The sequence below is a fragment of the Brienomyrus brachyistius genome, chromosome 5 (assembly GCF_023856365.1).
Source record: "Brienomyrus brachyistius isolate T26 chromosome 5, BBRACH_0.4, whole genome shotgun sequence".
In the NCBI taxonomy this organism is placed as follows: domain Eukaryota; kingdom Metazoa; phylum Chordata; class Actinopteri; order Osteoglossiformes; family Mormyridae; genus Brienomyrus; species Brienomyrus brachyistius.
In genome coordinates, this window is record NC_064537.1 from 37459045 (window position 1) to 37477340 (window position 18296).

The window sequence follows — 18296 nt, forward strand, 5'->3', positions numbered from 1 at the left end:
TCAATTTATTTATTCTGTTGATGTTGTTCGGATAATTGTGCATTTTGTATGTGTTGTATATATGTCTGAATTGTTTGATTTGAATGTTTGGTGACGCTTTACATGGACTGCACCTTCATAAAACATTCATTATGCATTAACAGAACATTCAGTGCACTGTCATAGTACATTCATAACACAAGTACACTCATAGTTAGCATAATCCTAAAATACATTAACAGCTTTAATAAACATTAAATACAAACATTATCAGATTAAATGATTATAATGTTTGTTATTATCATATAATGTTTGCTTTTAGTGTATATTAAGACTGTTACAATATGTTATGATATTAAGGTATATTTGCATGCTTCTTATGAACGCTCTATAAATGCATTATGCAGGAGCACTGAATGTTCTATGAATGCATTATAAAAGCATCATGAAGGTGCAGTTAATGTAAAGTGTTACCGAATTTTTAAACTGTGAAGCAGAGGGGTAAATCAAGAAAAACTGTGTCTTTGTCCCAAACATTGTGTAGGGCACTGCATGTGCTTCGTACGTGTAAAGTATTTACATTCAGTTTGTTACTTTATCATTTGCAGTATGATCAACATTTTCTGTGACATAACAGTAAGAACTATAACAGACATAGCAATGGTATAAATGCGTCACACAGACACACACATACAGACCCCCACAGTTGTAGATCAACTGTTACTGCTAACTAAACTGTATAAAGTATTTAACATATCTTTTCCAAACTTGGTAGGCACACTGTCTGAGCGAAGACCTGCAACTGATCAAATTTTGAAACAGATCACACCAAAATTGTAGCAGCAGCACATAGTGATTATGGATGATTACAATGATTCCTTTATCCCTGCTGTCAAAGTATCATCTTTAATTTATATTGATGGCCACTGCATTTTAACTGAGAAATCAGTTTCTAAAATGCTAAGGTCTTTATTAAATTGATTATTTTTACATAGTGATTCATATTAGCTGTATATAAAAAAATTAGGTATAAATTGTGCGTGCCCTGCGAAGGACCAATGACACCCAGGTAGTTCTCTTGATGGAGTCCTATCCCATTTGAGACCAACCCACCACAGATATCATGAAAAAATGCATTAGGATTTTAGTTTTTAAGACATAAATTATAGCAATTTACAGTAATAGTTAGGACACATCCGCAGAAAACATGCTGAGGCTGACTGGACTTGCTAAATTGCCTGTAGGTGTGCGTGTGAGAGTGAATGGTGTGTGAGTGTGCCCTGCGATGGGCTGGCCCCCCGTCCTGGGTTGTTCCCTGCCTCGTGCCCATTGCTTCTGGGATAGGCTTCGGACCCCCCATGACGCAGTAGGATAAGTGGTTTGGAAAATGGATGGATGGATAAAAGGAATTAGGTGATGCAGGGGTTAGCACTGTTGCCTCAAACCTCTGGGACCCGGGTTCGAGTCTCCACCTGGGTCACATGTGTGTGGATTTGCATGTTCTCCCCATGTCGTCGTGGGGTTTCCTCCGGGTACTCCGGTTTCCCCCCACAGTCTAAACACATGCTGAGGCTAATTGGAGTTCCTAAATTGCCTGTAGGAGCTCATGTGTGAGTGAATGGTATGTGAGTGTGCCCTGCGATGGGCTGGCCCCCCATCCTGGGTTGTTCCCCGCCTTGTGCCCATTGCTTTCGGGATAGGCTCCGGACCCCCAATGACGCAGTAGGATAAGTGGTTTGGAATTGGGTACTAACCAAAAAAGTGTTTAAAAATTAATTTGTTGGGTGAGGGCAGCTCATCCAACTCAAAAGGCTCCTGGTTCAAATTCCATGGTTGGCAGAGTGATCTCACCATTGGGCCCCTGAGCAAGGCCCTTAACCCCAATTTCTCCAGAGACTGGCTGACCCTACTGTCCCCTCTATGCCATTTTCATGAGGTGGCCTCCTGGGCTGCTTTTCTAGCTGTCCTGAAGGAGGTCCCACATACATGCTGAGCTCTCATTGGCTCCTTTTCCTTCACTCTCTGGTCAAAATACTACTGTGCTTAGGTCAGGTGGCCAAGTCAGAAGACCTTTTGACTGGTACTGTATATTGCTAAATAGTCACCAATTTAAGCATTTATGTGCAAAAAAGACTACTGACACATTTAAGTTAAATTTTACAAAAGAAGGCACAAATAAAGCTCATTGACTTATTAAATGACATAAAGTTTTTATTATTGTCCATGTTACTTGTTTTCTCTCGTGACAGCTCATCCAACTAACCCAAGCAGCAAGCAGCTTAATACAGTTAAATGGTTTGTATGATTATATTTAGTTATAAATGTGAGGAAATATTTTACAGGGTACTAGTATAGAATCAAAGATGTTCAGAACACAACAATGTGAGAACATCTATGTCTGCAACAAGTATCCATGTTCAGGCAGTCTTAGGACAATACTGCCCTACTTTACAGGAATTTCATTAGAAAATTCATACTTCATATGCATTGCACAATTCAGTAAAATACACAATTATGAAATATTTATTTTGCCAAGTTCAACAAGACTGTTAAAATTTAGGAATGAAATGCATTGCAAGTCTAAAAAAGAAAGTGGGCTTGGTTTGAGATAACCAGTGAAACGTTACAGTAATTGTACAGTTTTAACATCAGCAAATACAGCAGCAAATCAACAATATGTTCAATACTACTTGCATAAAACGAAGTTTCATATCAATCTCAAAAGCTTGGTAGTAAATTATATGTAGAGATTAACATCAGACACCTGAACTGCAGCAGGCAGGCAGGCCTACATGCGTGTGCACTCGCGCCATGTCATGACACCAGCATTGTGAACTTCAGTGCTGATATTTAATCAGAATAACAATATTTAATACCTTTTGATACCATGCTTGGGGGAATAATGGTTCCACATGCAAAACGCAGAATATTCCTAATATACCTCAAATGAATGTGTAAATAAATATAGCATGAAATGAAAGCATTTCTGTTACCACTAATACTACACTATTTATCTTAAATGGCACTGTATTTTGCATGCTAGCACACAATAGCTGCATTGGAGGCATTATCAAATCGTTGTACTTCTGTTGGCAGCTGGCTAACACAGAAAGTAAGAAAGTAACTCCTTTCCCAAATTAGTGCAATCTGGTCATTACTAACGTGTTGCAGATACTCATGTGCACTAAAAATTTTAAAGTCAATTTTATATCCGCAGGAATTCCTTTGCAGAGTATGGATGCCCTTGTGCCACAGATTAGTGTTCAGGAATTCCCTGCTTTGTCTTGTAGTTCTTTTTGGCATCTTTGTTCGAGACCCTCTAGTTTATACATCTGGAATTACTTTTGTTTGGATGAAAAATACACAAAATGACACTCACTATTCTCCCCAACCACCTGATTACCTTCCGTTATGCTGGTCAGTCTCTTGTATATCTGACATATTGGGAATGAAATGTATTGTTCTTCATAAACAAACAAACAAATAAATAAATAAACAATCAAATAAATAAAAACCTTCTATTGCCAGTTGCCCCAAAGGACCCTGAACAAGGACCTCAATGAATATTTCTTTCAAACTGCATGCGAATGCAACCGGTTAAGGTTCAGTACTACTGATGTGAAATAAATTAAAATTTACAAACAATAATCTGAACGAGTTTGGTATTATGTAGTATCAAAGAACAGGTGCACAATGCGACCATAGCATACATACACGCGCCCATTCATACGCACATAGTCAGCAACCTTTTAGCCTTATTTTGCGAAACCGCTTTCCATCAGAAAGGGCTGTAATGTTGAATGCACAGATCTGCAGGCTGCAGTAGGAGGGAGTATGAGAGTGTAACAGAGGTAAAATGAACAGATGTAGCCCTCGATGTTTCTTTCCATCTCACTTTAGTCTTCCCCAGCTTTCATCCCTCTGATGCAGCCCTCATTACGCATCTAGAACGAGAGAGAAAAGCATTAAAATTATTAGGTTCTCTCAGCCAAATGTAAAAGCCTAGGGTGACTTGTCATGTATCACTAACGTAAATGGAGCGCACAGCTCTACATCGGAACAGCTCATACTATACCAATGATTTGTGTCTGTTGGCCTAGGGCATGTTTTACTTTGACATAGCATCTTTTTAAAAATGTTTCCCTTTTCATTCTACCCTTCATCAAACAGCCTATGTTCATGATAAATCACTAAGCTGAGATGTTACCAGGGGGCAAAAGGACAATTATTGCTGTTTTTACAACTCAGTGGCAGTAAATTTCCTATAATATGAGTGTGTGTGCCCTCTACACTGGAGAAAAAGAAGCACAATTGTTTCTCAGCACAAAAGCCACCATAAATGTATTAAATATTCATCGACCACTCTACCTGGTCCAGCTCTCTTTGTGTCTCATCCTCCATTCTCCTGATGTCATCCATGGACAGGTCAATCCATCGGTCCAGCCAACAAAACAGCTGTCTGTGAAAGTTAGTGAACAGCCTCTTCTCCTGCTACTCAAACAAGAACAAAGCAGTAAGGACTGCATTAATATCTCAGCCTACAAGGCATAATATAATCTCTACATTATATTTCACATATTTTCCTACAATTCAAATAACCATATCAATGGCGTTGTCTCCAACAATTAAATGCAACATTTACTGTAACTATATAGCATACTGGAAAAATTTAGGCTGCTGCTGATTAACTTTCACTATTTCCACAAACTGCATTTGATAGAACAAGTTTTGAGAAGGTTATTGGTGAAATGGCAAACTGGTCTAAAACAGATAAAACGATTTCACCTTGTGGATGAACTTCTCCACTCTGCCTTGCAGACCCCACCAGCGGAAATGAACAGTAACCAGTTTATAGGCTGTCATATAGGGACAGGTGCTGTTGTGCAGCTCCTTCTACAGAGAGAAGCAGGACAAAGAGATGCGTATGACAAACATGTCACTTAGTGTCTTTGTTACATGTCAGAACGCTCTCTTTAGCTTAGCAATTTTCTGACGGTGATGTACAGAATCGAAAGCTATAGAGTAGTGCTGGGCAATAGAAGCGATATTTCAACTTACTGCAGTACAAAATTTTAAATATGAGGTATCCCACGTCTCCCAGGAGTTCTGGGAGTTTCCTGCAAATTGACAATAGCTCCCTGAAACCTGAAAATGACATGCAATGTCCCGGAAATTTGCCGCCATGCTATTCAGTGGCAGCTAAATTATCCGGAAGGAGGTTCTACCGTTACAACCCTAGCCAGCACTAGGCTTGAGCAGCATCTAATTTTAATACCGCCATACCATCCAGACATTATAGTATTGATAGTATTTTTAAAAGAATGGCGTGGGACAGTTAGATTTTTTTTTTTTTTTTTGGGGGGGGGCAGGGGTGGCACAACTTAATATAAAGGCAAATGTCTATTTATAGCAGGGACAAACAAAGCCAAGTTCACTACTGAGAGGCCGCCACCGGTTTCTATGCTATTCCAACACCTCATGATAATATCTGCCAGGGGTTTCACAGAAAACAATGCAATTCCAACCATGATAAGGAAGTTTTAAGACAAAGCAACAAACAAACATACAACAAGGCTGATGGGGTTAGCAGAGCCAGCAGGATGCGGCAGTTTCCGTGGCATCATGGAAGAGACTGGTGAAGAAAGTGACAGCTGAGCAGTCACATCTTTTTTTTTTTTTTTAAAAAAGGAGTATTTTGCCATTTAAAAGGGCCTCATTAAGCTTTTCTAACTTTCCCCTTTCCTTTGTATGTAGACGCTCTGCAAAGTTTTAAGGCCCCAAGTACAAGTAATGAAGGGTGGAACTCTCACCACAGAAACCACTCTTATAATCTGTCTGAAACGCCTCATTGGAATTCCAACCCTTACTTCTATGACACGGTGAGGTCACCTCGTAACACAATCCTTATTGGCTGCTTATCTGCAAGGATCTGTCTGCAGACTGCAAACAGAGGCACAATGTGTAGGGCAAGTTCAATCAGAGTACACCAGCTTCATCTGGGATGGGGCTTCAAGCTCTAACAATTGAGCTACAGGAGCCCTCTTGTGATAATTTTGATATTGACAGATAGGGGAAAAATATTATTGTGATAAAATATTTGCCATATCACCCAGCCCCAGTACAGGGTTTAACTCTTTCTGTAGTTACCTTGTAACCGTTGAAAAAAGTCAATACTGTAAAGGAACTATAACAACTCTTTCATTATATCACTGCTATACATCTGTAAATAATTGTCATTTTTCTTGTACCGATTTCCTTACAAATGACACAGAAATACCAAAATATTTGCTTAAATAGGGATTTCCGCACCTTCCAGCCAGGCCCCAGCGGTCCTCTGCCTGTTTTCTCAGAATGGAATAGGGCTGGATCTTCTTCTTCCTTGTAGTCCTAAGAAACAGAAGAGGGAAATTTCATCTTTTCCTCTTTCGGGAACTCAGAGAAAAAAAAATCTCTATGTATTTATGTAGGATTTATTTACTGAAACTAGATTTCAGTTTGCAGTCCAATCAATTTGTGACCTTTTTCCATGTTTTGAATCTGTTTCAGGGCAATTCTAAGAAGATTTTAAGCAGAGCTGCAGCCTTGAAGTAACAAAATAATGACTTGAATTATATTTATATTACATTTTATTATTTTAGCAGACACTTTTACCCCCAGATTAACATGTAATTGAGAAAGCAGGATCAGACAATCTCTGGATTAACTGAAGATTAAGAGCTCAAAGCTGAAATCACCCCACTGGATTTCATTTAGCATCCTAACCCACTGAGATACACACCAAACAATTAATATGAATTAAAAAAATGTACACAGAATAAATGACTCCATGATACTGAGAGAGCATCCACATGTAACTCTGGAGTGATACTTACAACATCTTCAACTTGGGATCGATCTGCAATATCAATGGGTACCACTTCAGTCTCCTCCCACTCTTCAGGTGACAGACCATGAGGCTGCAAGAGAAGTTGTGCCATTAGCCACTTTTTCTTGACTAAACAGGATCTAAATAATGGAATTACAGACCAGAACAGACATCACAGCTAGCACTCACATTGTCACTTGTTCCCAGGTCAGGTTTATGCCAAGTCTCTATCTTAATGAAAAAGTCATCCTTCATGTATTCATTCTGCAAAGACAAATTACACTACCACTGTCATCCCCATTTCACCCTTAAAACTACAGAAAGACAAAATCAATACACAAGGCATCAGAGAAGCTAGATGTTCACTCACCGTCACAACTGTATATTTATCATGACATCCGGAGATGGATTGACGGCCAAGCCACAAAAAAAGGAATAATCACTGAAAATGTTCAGGGTACATACTATATATACAAAATATACACTTTTTCTGGAACATGTATTATCTGCATTTGCTCAGTACAAATTACCGTAAAAGAGTTCTAAGGGATTAGATTTGGTGTAGAGTGTAGTACATTTGTGTGTAGAAATATTATTTTGTTTTGACTGTGTGAAATGAGTAAGTAAACTTGATCTCTACTGTGGACTGTGAAAACAAATCGACAGGCTTTAAAGACTGACTTGTGCGACAGTAAGGATAGGAATTCCAAGCCTTCTCGTGAAAGACCAAAGCTCCTTCCGGGGCAAACATCTGGATGAAACTTGGTACCTTACTGCAAGAGAATCAAAAGAGCAATAAATGCAATGCAATGTACTGCAAATTCTCGTTAACTGGAAAGAGACTAAACCTTAACCCTGCTTTCAGCAGAAACAGCAGAATTGTTTAATACTTGATAAAATGGTTGTTTGCCCACAACTTTCTTGAGGGAAATTAATGAATATTTTATATATAATAATTTATACACATGGATGTTTCATCATTAATTATACTCTATAACAAGGTGGCACAAACGATCAGTGGGTAATGCTGTCACCTCACACCTTTAAGGTTGTAGGGCTGAATCAGCCTCCAACTCAGTATATGAATTTACTTATTCAGTTCAGGTGTTGTGCATTTTCCTCTTAGCGGAAATAATTATAATACCACCCTTAATGTATGACTGTTTTCTGTGTATGGGTCCTGAAATGAAATGGAACCCCATTCACCCTGTTTCTCTCCTTAAATTCCAGTTACTAAGATGAACAGACTATTAATTACTAATTAATGATTTCATTCCAGAAACCTAAAATTATTCCATATCAACATCTATATGTAAGGTAACTCATTTTGACTGACTAGGCTATATCTGCCAACATTCCCAATCTCCCTGGATTTCTCCCAATTCTGCTTACATACCCATTAACCACTGAACCACCTGTAGCCATTAGACATGAAGAATAAAAAGTTACTGTGAAATTAATTACTTATTGACATTAATTAACATATGGATCTAGTTATGGCACAAATAGACTAATTATACACTTAAAATAAAAACAGCGATAAGTCTAAATACAAATACATACTGGATCTTCAAAAGGGTGCATGGAATTGATATGCTGACCTGTGTATGTGGTACATTTTGTGAGTGTACTGTCCCTTCTCGCCTTCGTTTTCATACGGTTCATTTCGGAGCACTTCAATGCCCTCCCCGCCTCCTGTGTTGTTCTTACTGGCCTCAGCAACAGAGAACAATTGACCGATCTGGTACTTAGAAAAGATCAAGTTGAAAGACAGATTAGCTCAAAGGAAACTGAAACGGATAAACTAGGATAAAGCAATACAAGTGCAATGAAACGGAGCAATGTAACGTACAATGGACATTAAACGAGTGCAACTGAAAACTGGCACCCAGCCAATTACAAATGAGTAGCTATTTAGCATCATTATTTACCTCTTCGACAGAGCACGGCAGCACTACTTGGCTGTGGAAAAGACAAAAGCCTTGCATCAATTTCTGACTGTGCACTACGGAAAGTCAACAATACGCTACACTATAGGATACCGGCTCATAACTTTACAACAATATGCTAAGAAAGATTAAAAATAAAATACAAATTAAATACAGTATACAAAATGCAGCGAGCTATCCTGTGATTAACATAATGGCGTGAGCAGCTGCAATGAGCAGCTAGCTGGAAAAAGAATATTATGAGCTAGATTTACAGACCATAAACAAAGCGCCTGTTAAATTCTATTAAAATCTCCATTAATTCTCATTTTTGCTTTTTGTTTAAATCCTTGTCGTTTTCATTGATAAATGTATACCTAGCACGAAAGAGGAATTTCAATCAATACTCACTATTCTTTAATAAGTACCATACCGAATCCGGCCAATGGCTACATTCAACAACAGGATCTGTTCGCCGGAAATATGAGCGGCACGTTATTACACGTCATGGACAGGCCTGCGAGAAGGCTGCCTGGCGCTTTTGGTCAAACAGAGTGACCATCCATCTTGCGAAGGAGTGAACGATGCTGCTCCATCCGACCGCCTCTTCCGTCAAGGAGGACAATAAACAAATAAATAAACAAACAAACAGACAAACATACAATCGATTAGGGCGTAAGCGGAGGCCCGCTAAAAGCGGCTGCCTAAGAAGAACCAATCAAAGCGGTCGCAACGCGTAAACCGGTATGACGTCACATAATATCTCTTTAACGACCAATCACAAACACTCAACACAGGAAGTACTTTGTAAGAAGGTTAAACAGGTGTGTTTCTTGTCACAGAAGTGGAAGTGAAGTGTAGTATGTAAGTCTTTCGGTAGCCCCTTCCTCTTTTCTTCGTTCACTAACTTTTTGGGTGTGTTATTTCATCACGTCTCGGTGGAACGACCCCATCGTTATACCATAATAATATAGTATTTCGAATTGGTATCTTGAACTGTAGTTGAATTGCTTTTATTTGGTTGTGTGGACTAGCAATGCATTTTTCTTGTTAAATAATATTTAACTTAATGTATACAAGACGGGACCAGTGATTTAGATAGTATCGCCCTAGGTAATAATTCTTAGCATGGTTTTGAACTTGACCAGTTATTCTCCTGTCGTGACCCGAATCAAAGAGAAGTATCAATATTGCCAATTCTTTCGCTGTTTTATTACTCTAGATGAGAGAAATTAAATTCTGTAATGTTGCCGACATTTTTTTCAGGATCCCTATTAGCAAAGTCTTGCTCTTAGCCAGTTTGTGATATTTTTAGCATGAACCTCATTAAGTAACAAAACTATCACTCTTATTTAAATATGAAACCAGATCCTACAGTAATGTTCCATTTTAGTTGATGGTATTTGATGGGGGATATAATGTCCTCGTAGTGTACTTTGTGTACTTTGTGTGATTAATTATAAAACTCTCAAGCAAGTGTTTGTCCGGCCTTTTTGGTTTAATGCCAGGCTTTTCTCTTTTACGCTGTACACCGGAATCCAAACAGATGCCTGGTGGATGGTTGAAAGCCTCTATGAGACTGTTTCGACTGGCACACAGACTGGCCAACGCCACTCTTTGGTCATTCCCGCATAATCCCTTATTCGTTCGTACACTATCAGTTTCTCCCACAGTTTTCTTACCCCAGCCTTTCTCTTTATTCCCATTATTGTGTTCAAAGTATTGTACGTCTTTCACACACATTTGTAGTTTTAAATCTTATCGTTGCTCTCTTTGTTCAGTGCTATTTCCTGATTTCTTTTCAGTATCGTCTGCCTTCTGTCACTCTATTCAGTCTCATATAACTATGACTTTAGCTGATGTCTTGGGAGTGCTGGAGCAGCTAGCTCCATTGTCGTTGGCTGAACCATGGGACAATGTTGGCCTCTTGGTCGAACCCAGTAGACCTCGTCCTATCCAAACCATTTTGTTGACTAATGACCTGACAATAGCCGTCATGGAGGAGGCCGAAGATATGAGCTGTGACCTCATTATTTCATACCACCCCCCACTGTTTCGACCATTTAAACGATTAGTTCAGAAGGACTGGAAGCAACAGTTAGCCATTCGGGCGCTTGAAGCAGGAATTGCAGTCTACTCTCCCCACACTTCATTGGATAGCGTGAAAGGTGGAATCAACGACTGGCTGATTGGAGGAGTAGGTAAGAAAAAGACACTCAGATACAGTACATATAGTAACCACAAAATTTGCTTTATGGGAAGTTTCTCCTAGAGATATGCTGAGTGCTGTATCTGGTACCTGTTCTCTAAACGTATGTAAAAATTATATATTCAAGTATGTGGCATAGATGTTATAAAATTTACATGCAGCATATGATAAATGAATTCTATTTCATCTTTGTAATATTAGAAATACTAGAAATTAGAGATGCACCGATCCGATATTTGGATCGGTATCTTGACCGATCCAGACCTCGGGTTGGGTATCGGCCATACATGACAGATCCAAGTCCAATACTTAGTTATTTAGTTTTTGGCGGTCTCTGAAAAGAGAGCTCTTATTTCGTGTTAAATCTATTTGTACAATCAATCTTGCAACAGCTTTTCTTATTTTATGCGTTTTTTTGCGGCATTCAAGCCGAACGCTAATGCAGTCTATGTCTACTTGCCACTCAGTGAGTGTGAGTGCTGACTACCGCCTGCTGTGACGCCATGCGCACACCAATCTCAGTAGGGGAAGCGTAAGAAAATCAGATTAGTTATTTTACGCTTTTAACATAACTAGTCGCCAGCTTCGGCTGTTTTACTCACTCGCTACAGCTTGTTATACACGAGCGCTGCTATTGCAGCGAAGTGTAAATGACGCTGTTGCCAGAGGGAGAAATATTTTGGGGCATTTTAAACATTCGCCCCTTGCGAATTCTCGGTTGGAAGATATTCAGACAACTGCAAAAGCCTTAAAAATGCTTAAAACAAGATGTACAAACGAGGTGGTACAGTTCATTATGTATGTTTCTAATAGCCTAATTAAATATTTTTTGGGATACATTTTATCTTTATTTACTCACTTAAAAATTACTAATATATAAAGTATAAATATATATTTATTATATAAAATATTAAAGTAAAAATCTGTATCGGATAGGAAACAAAAAATGTGGATCGGCCCATCCCTTCTAGAAATCATGCTTGTATATATAAAACGTTTTCCTCTTTACCTACCATATTTTGTGGTGCTGGTTACTTGCCCCTTTGTATGATATATATTGCTGGGTCCCATACCTTTCTTTGAATACTCTGAGTAGTACCAAATATTTCACTTTTGGCACCCTTTCTCAGCCATTTACAAGCTATATTTTTAGCCGTCGTAATCAGATTGCCTGGCGGTGCAATATAATAAACATGTGGAATGGTATGGGCTGCTGAACTCAAACCCATTCAACATGCTGTGTAGTAGTATGTGAACAGGACAAGGAAAATATCACATAACATCTTCTAATCTTATAATCACGGTTAATCTTTCTGGCACAATCTTATTGGCACTTGGTATACATGCACATGGGAGAGCTGTAAGCTTCATGGAAGGATGTCCTTTCCTTCAAAACATCCTTGAAAAGTGTGTGGCACTGCACCTTAAAATGGGCCAGTGTAGGTCTTAAAATGATGCACAACTCATTCCTAATACTAATTAAATGTTTGTCATTAGAAATGAGTGGTAAGCAGTCAATAAATATACACCTGTGATGTTTTTTGGAGAAGTAGTTAAGAACTGTATTCCAAGAAGTGCATTCATTGGTATGTGAACTTTTAAAATGTTACTAAATATAGTACATTTCCTCCACGTGAATAGTTGTTGATACATGATGGATATCTACTCTTGTATATAAGTTTTCTGTAGTTATAGCAGTAAGATGTGTGAACTGAATGTTATTCTCCTCTGCTTTTATAGTAATGGTAGGTATTTCTCTTTTCCAGGTAGTGGCAGTGTGTCAGTCCTCCATCAGGCTGTCAGTAGTGCACCCATCTGTCACAAGCTGGAATTTACAGTCAGAAACCATGAAGAACTAAACACAGTTCTAGCTGAATTAAAGGAACGAGAGGCAGGACGCACCTTTAAGTTCAGTGCTGCCAGGTGCTTTTGTTTTCATTGCATTTTTATAATATTCACTGTAATTGGTGTATATTGTTTCCTTTCTTCTATCATCATCCCCTTATTGTCTATTCAGACCGGACAGTGACATGTACAGTGTGAGCATGTCCTGTATGGACTCGGAGCTGACTGGTGTTGTCCAAATTCTGTCAAAGCACTTATTGGCTTGTCAAAGTCTCAACATTCTTCCATCCAGCAAGGTACGCAAGTTATTTGCAGTAATCGTTACTCCACTTTTGAATTGTCATGCAAACAGTATTGCTGTCTTATGTACACAGCAGGCTTCAGATGTAATTTGCACCTTTCACTTTTTTTTTAAGCCACCACTCCCTGGTTGCGGGCAGGGGAGACGGAGTATTTTGGATGAGCCTATTTCTGTAGCAGCAGCAGTCGATCGAGTCAAAGCTCACTTGGGATTGAGTCATGTGAGATTGGCTCTTGGTGCCCAGCAAACACTTGGCAAGTTTTTCCAGACATATTCAACCTGCAGCTAGTGTGTGGTTTTTTTGTTGATATTTAAAATTTTACACACATGCTTGACATTTGGTAGAATTACATGGAAGCTTCTATAATGTCATTGTTTCTTGCAGGACGTAAGTATGTTTGGGATCGGTTTAAATCAGTAGACTTCAGTATTATAAATTTTTTTGTGATTTTAAAATTCGTGCCACCGGGAAATCATCAGTTACCCAACCGACAGTTCTTATGTAACTTAAAGACTTTCATCTGGTTTTATGCTATTACTTCATTCAAGATTGCGGTGTTGCATTCATAAGCTGTAATGAAGCTTTCTGCTAGTGTGATGTTCCTAAGCAACCAGCTAGCATCCAAAAGACCACCTCGCACTCATTAACTATGTGCTCCTACCCTGTATACATGCATTTGTAAGACTGCATCATGCATTATTACACACTAATCACCAGAGCGGTATCTCCCCCCCCTTACATTAGTTGATGATTACTCTGCTCTTACTTTATTTCTTAGAGTCTACAGTTAGCACTGTGGCAGTTTGCGCTGGATCAGGAAGCTCAGTTCTGCAAGGAGTGAAGGCAGATCTCTGCGTAACAGGTAGCTATAGATTATCAAAACTTATCTGTTCAATTTCAGAGCTATATTCACAATTTGACATTGTTTTATGATGTATATGCATGTTATATGCAGTTTATGAATCTACATCTACAATAGCCTGACTCATCTGTATTTCTTACTCATAGGGGAAATGTCACATCACGAGGTCCTGGATACTGTTGCCGCAGGAACAAGCGTGATCCTCTGTGACCATAGCAACAGCGAGCGTGGCTTTTTGTCTGTACTCAGGGAAAGGCTGGCGGTGCATTTGCCTGAATCCGTGTCAATTAGATTATCACAGAAAGACAGGGACCCTCTTGAAGTAGTCTAAGGAAATCATTGTCTCTAGTTATTCATGAGACTTTAATGCAGACCACACAACTGATCTGAAATGTATTGCATGCCTCCAAATAAAAACAAGATTCATATGAATAATCCTTTGTAGTGATATAATTAAACTTTGGCAGTAATCTTCAACCATAATTCTGGAATAGTTTTGCAAGTGCTACATGTTATAACTACCTGCACTATTTAATGTTTTACATGCCACACTACACTTCAATTTTTGGGTCTTGACAAATTTCATATAAATTAAATTACTGTTAAAACACCTAACAGTACAATCGTTTAAGGTTCCTGTATTTTTAGAATATTAATGTAGTTACTAAATAACCATTTCACAGCATGCCTTTGTTTGGCATGGTAACATCAGATACTTAAGAACAAGCTCTACTACTTTCTGCACCCAGTAGTAAACGTGTTAGCGCAGGGAGGTATCTGTTATACAATGTAAATGGGAAACAAATTCAATCATGTCGAAATATATCATGGAAAAGGTGTTCAAACCATATAAGCCTTGCAAAATTCAAGTATCTCTATGAAAAATAATGTTCAGTAGGCAGTAGCCACAGAAAGAGATCAGTAATTATAGCAACGTTTATTATACCGAGCATTAAAGCAGTTTCACAAATCACTAATAAATGACAGTTTAAAAAAAACACCTGTACATACAAAGTAATTCATGGATTCATGATACATATTACACTATGCTCAAATAGTGTCCTTGCAAAACTTTCACATATACATATATCCACATACACATATATACACAACACAACTAATACAAAGTGCATAAACAGACTAAAAAATCTGTACTTGATTGTTCACCTAAAATAAACCTTGGAAATCTGCCATTTAATCACATGTAATCCATAGCACTTTCCAAACCTGAAAAATTACACTAATACCTTTGCTTTCATGTGATAAAGCATACAAACTAATGGGAACTTCCAGTCTGACAAATGCATCACTCCATTTGCTACAACAGATTATTATATACTCATGCTGATGCAACTGTCCTGCAGCATTTTTTTCCTTGAAAAACCCTCATTCCCCAAATAGCAGTAGGAAGGATAATTAACTGGGAAGATATAAAAATCATCGCATACAGTATGCAGCAATTTGAAAAGCAGCTAGTTGGTAAGACACAAGCAGGGAACTTAGAGTGGCTCAATCACAGGTGACTGAATCAGTTGACCATTTGTAGACAGCTATTCACTAGTTATAATTCAGTGACTGCAAATGTGTGAATGTCCTCGTCTCATTCCGGCAGTCTGAGCACATAAAAGGTTCAGATGCTAAGCTCAGTCCCAGCCATTGTCTTTGATCATATGGGAAACCTCAATGATAAACTTTCCCTCTTTGTACTTTTGGCTTGACTCAAATGCCTGTTCCTGTGGGGGTGAAAAAACACGAAAATCAGGGAATACATGGAATTGGCAATACTACTGCAGAACCCGCAGACTAAATGCAGAACTGCACTTGAATATACAGAATGGCTTCGCCATCTCTATACCGTGTTAGTGAGATTAATACTGTACTGCTTTCTTACATATTTCCAGCCTAGCGTAGTATGGCACCTCTCGCAGTAGATGTCTGCCACAGCATGGAGACCCGTCAGAAGGACTCTCTCTTCTGCCGGACCACATGCCACGTTCACCCTGAAAAGAGCCCACATAATGGCATTCAGCCTTAACCACCACTGTGCCAGCCCAGCTCTCTGTGTCCAGCACTGCTGTTTAAAGCGTGTTTTCATTAAATAACAACACGCAGAAAACTGCATTCACATAGAGAGGAAAAGTAAAGTGGAAACTCACACTGAATTGAAGAGGTACGCTCGTCCTTGACTGCCCTGAAAAGACTGAGACACAGAGATAATGGTCACATGAATACCAAGATATGCAGTGAGGAAAAGCAACAGTATAACAATCATGTACAATGAAATCAGTAATTGATAATCAAATTACATACAGCTGCAATACATTTGAAATTTTCATTCCTTTCATTGTTGAATAAAATAATAGTAAAACCATTTCTTGGTCGTAACTACAAACTGTATAAAAATCCTGAAAGTGATAGATTCTGTTCACTGGAATAAGGTGCATGCTGATAAGGTGCTTCCACCACCTTGCTAATGTTTACCTTGGAAATTAGGTCATCGTGGTTGGCCAAATGAGCACGGCAGTGCACACAAGCATACCTACGATGGCATGAATCCAAGTATGCCTGGAAGGTCTTTGCCTTGGTCAGCTTCACCATGTCTGAAACAGAACCAGCATAGGATGAAGCACTCACAGATAAGGACAGAATGCAAATACAGTGTAACTGAAAACCCACAAGAAAATAAAGTCTACAAAAGTGCGCTAACGTGCAGGTCAACTCCCCAGCCCCTCCCCCCGGGTGACACAAACACGGAAACGCCGAAAGAAAAAAAAACAATAATACAACACAGGAGATAAAGTCAGACACGCGATAAGTTCAGAAAGGCCCTTCCTATCAAGTGGCATGCTTTAAATTCCAGCTTGTCTGTTTTCTGGAGACTATCTGCTGTTCTATTTTTGAGAGCTTCTATTGAACATGTTGACAAGGCAAAAAATGCAGCTATTAAAACAGAAAACCCAGCAGTTACTATCAAATACAGATACTACAGTGTGACTGCAGCAACAGCAAAACACAACCTTTGTACCAAAATTCCACACGGCCGCATGATTCCAGCTTGCCTTAAACAACTGCCTATGTAATAACATTAAGTAAAACACACTTGGAAATTCAGCAACATACCTAAAACCTAAGTTTTAACAGACAGGACACGAATCTGTTTATTCCACCGTTAACTCCGAGTTGCGTTTGATTTGACTTTCTTCTATATTAGACTTACTTCAGTCAACACAAATGATAAAACGGTATACGGAAGTGTAACTATATTTCATAGCTTCGTTCCTATTAAAATAATAACGAATTAGCTACCTATTTAGGGCAGGTTTAGCAAACAACGTAAGCTTATCATTTATCAATGTACATAGTTATTCAGCTGTAAAAACAGAATAAGAAATTTACTAACTTTAGTAGTTTAAGTAACTAGCAATTTTTAAAATCGGCTTTTTCCGTTTTACTTCTCACTATATCCAACCATGCGAGACCGCCTTTCAGGGTCTAATTTTAAATGTCTAAAACTGAGCAGAAAAAAATATAATCAACGTACTTGCAGAGCTAGCGACACCATAACACGACACCACCGCGGAGCGCAGGTTTGTTTACAACATGAATTCAGACTGAACTCATAAACGCAATACGTCACGCAAGTGGTCCGTGGACCAATCAGCGAAGGAGTGTGTATGAAAGGTGAACAATCAGAACACTTTTTACATTTTAAACTCTATACTGCTCGCTCACTCTATGATACGAAAACTTGGAATGGTTGAAATAGATATGAACCGCACTAGCGGGTGAATAGTATCGTCATGTATAATTGTATAATTAAGAAGTGACTGATTATATTCAATGGGAAAAAGCATGGAATATCCAAAATAAATACTGCATCAATAATAAAGTTAAAGAAGTGTCATATAAAGAGCAACACAGAATTTACCAAGGTAACTGGTTTTAAAAAGTTTTAAATTAGGTATTTTAGGTAAATTAGGTACTCTCAATATTCAAGTCCAGACTAAAAACACACCTGTTTAGTTTAGCGTATGGGGACATTAGTTCTAGCCCTAGCTAACTCTTTACTCCCAGTCAGACCTGTAGTGTGAGGTGTAGAGCTGGGTGGGGATCGGTGCCATTGGCTTTGGATAAACTGGACTGTCAGTGCTGTCACTCTAGCTTCGCAATCTCTTGTGGAACTGGAGTGCTGACATTTCAGGGACTCCCCATGCCTGCATTCCCACTTGCCTCTCCCTCCTACTGATGCTGCCATAGCCATATCTGCCGGAGCTTGCACACTGCACTTCATATTGCACTCACCTAG

General features: G+C 38.8%; 3 protein-coding genes across 5 annotated transcripts; 1 reads left to right on the forward strand and 2 right to left on the reverse strand.

The window, feature by feature from the left end:
• Positions 1 to 2164: 2164 nt before the first annotated feature.
• Positions 2165 to 9503, reverse strand: LOC125742212 (phosphatidylinositol transfer protein beta isoform-like). Its single transcript, XM_049014015.1, has 11 exons — positions 9184 to 9503; positions 8776 to 8806; positions 8446 to 8591; positions 7526 to 7617; positions 7215 to 7222; positions 7034 to 7108; positions 6852 to 6935; positions 6289 to 6366; positions 4765 to 4872; positions 4348 to 4470; positions 2165 to 3923 (listed from the first exon to the last, which is right to left on the reverse strand). The coding sequence occupies exons 1-11, from the start codon at positions 9201 to 9203 to the stop codon at positions 3876 to 3878; spliced, it is 813 nt and encodes a 270-aa protein (XP_048869972.1). The 5' UTR covers positions 9204 to 9503; the 3' UTR covers positions 2165 to 3875.
• A 198-nt stretch (positions 9504 to 9701) lies between these two features.
• On the forward strand, positions 9702 to 14425 carry nif3l1 (NIF3 NGG1 interacting factor 3-like 1 (S. cerevisiae)). Of its 2 annotated transcripts, none has more exons than XM_049014009.1 (6): positions 9702 to 10973; positions 12748 to 12889; positions 12999 to 13122; positions 13243 to 13381; positions 13907 to 13990; positions 14137 to 14425. In XM_049014009.1, exons 1-6 carry the CDS (start codon positions 10274 to 10276, stop codon positions 14319 to 14321), a joined length of 1374 nt encoding a protein of 457 aa, XP_048869966.1. In that variant the 5' UTR covers positions 9702 to 10273; the 3' UTR covers positions 14322 to 14425. The 2 variants fall into 2 exon arrangements, with proteins under 2 accessions (XP_048869966.1, XP_048869965.1); XM_049014008.1 differs by having other exon boundaries at positions 9707 to 10973; positions 12748 to 12904.
• Positions 14426 to 14908: 483 nt separating this feature from the next.
• On the reverse strand, positions 14909 to 17617 carry LOC125742211 (protein yippee-like 3). 2 transcript variants are annotated; one of them, XM_049014013.1, is made up of 5 exons: positions 17532 to 17617; positions 16472 to 16590; positions 16147 to 16190; positions 15882 to 15990; positions 14909 to 15723 (listed from the first exon to the last, which is right to left on the reverse strand). In XM_049014013.1, exons 2-5 carry the CDS (start codon positions 16586 to 16588, stop codon positions 15634 to 15636), a joined length of 360 nt encoding a protein of 119 aa, XP_048869970.1. In that variant the 5' UTR covers positions 16589 to 16590; positions 17532 to 17617; the 3' UTR covers positions 14909 to 15633. The 2 variants fall into 2 exon arrangements, with proteins under 2 accessions (XP_048869970.1, XP_048869971.1); XM_049014014.1 differs by lacking the exon at positions 17532 to 17617 and adding an exon at positions 17391 to 17496.
• Between the last annotated feature and the right edge of the window lie 679 nt (positions 17618 to 18296).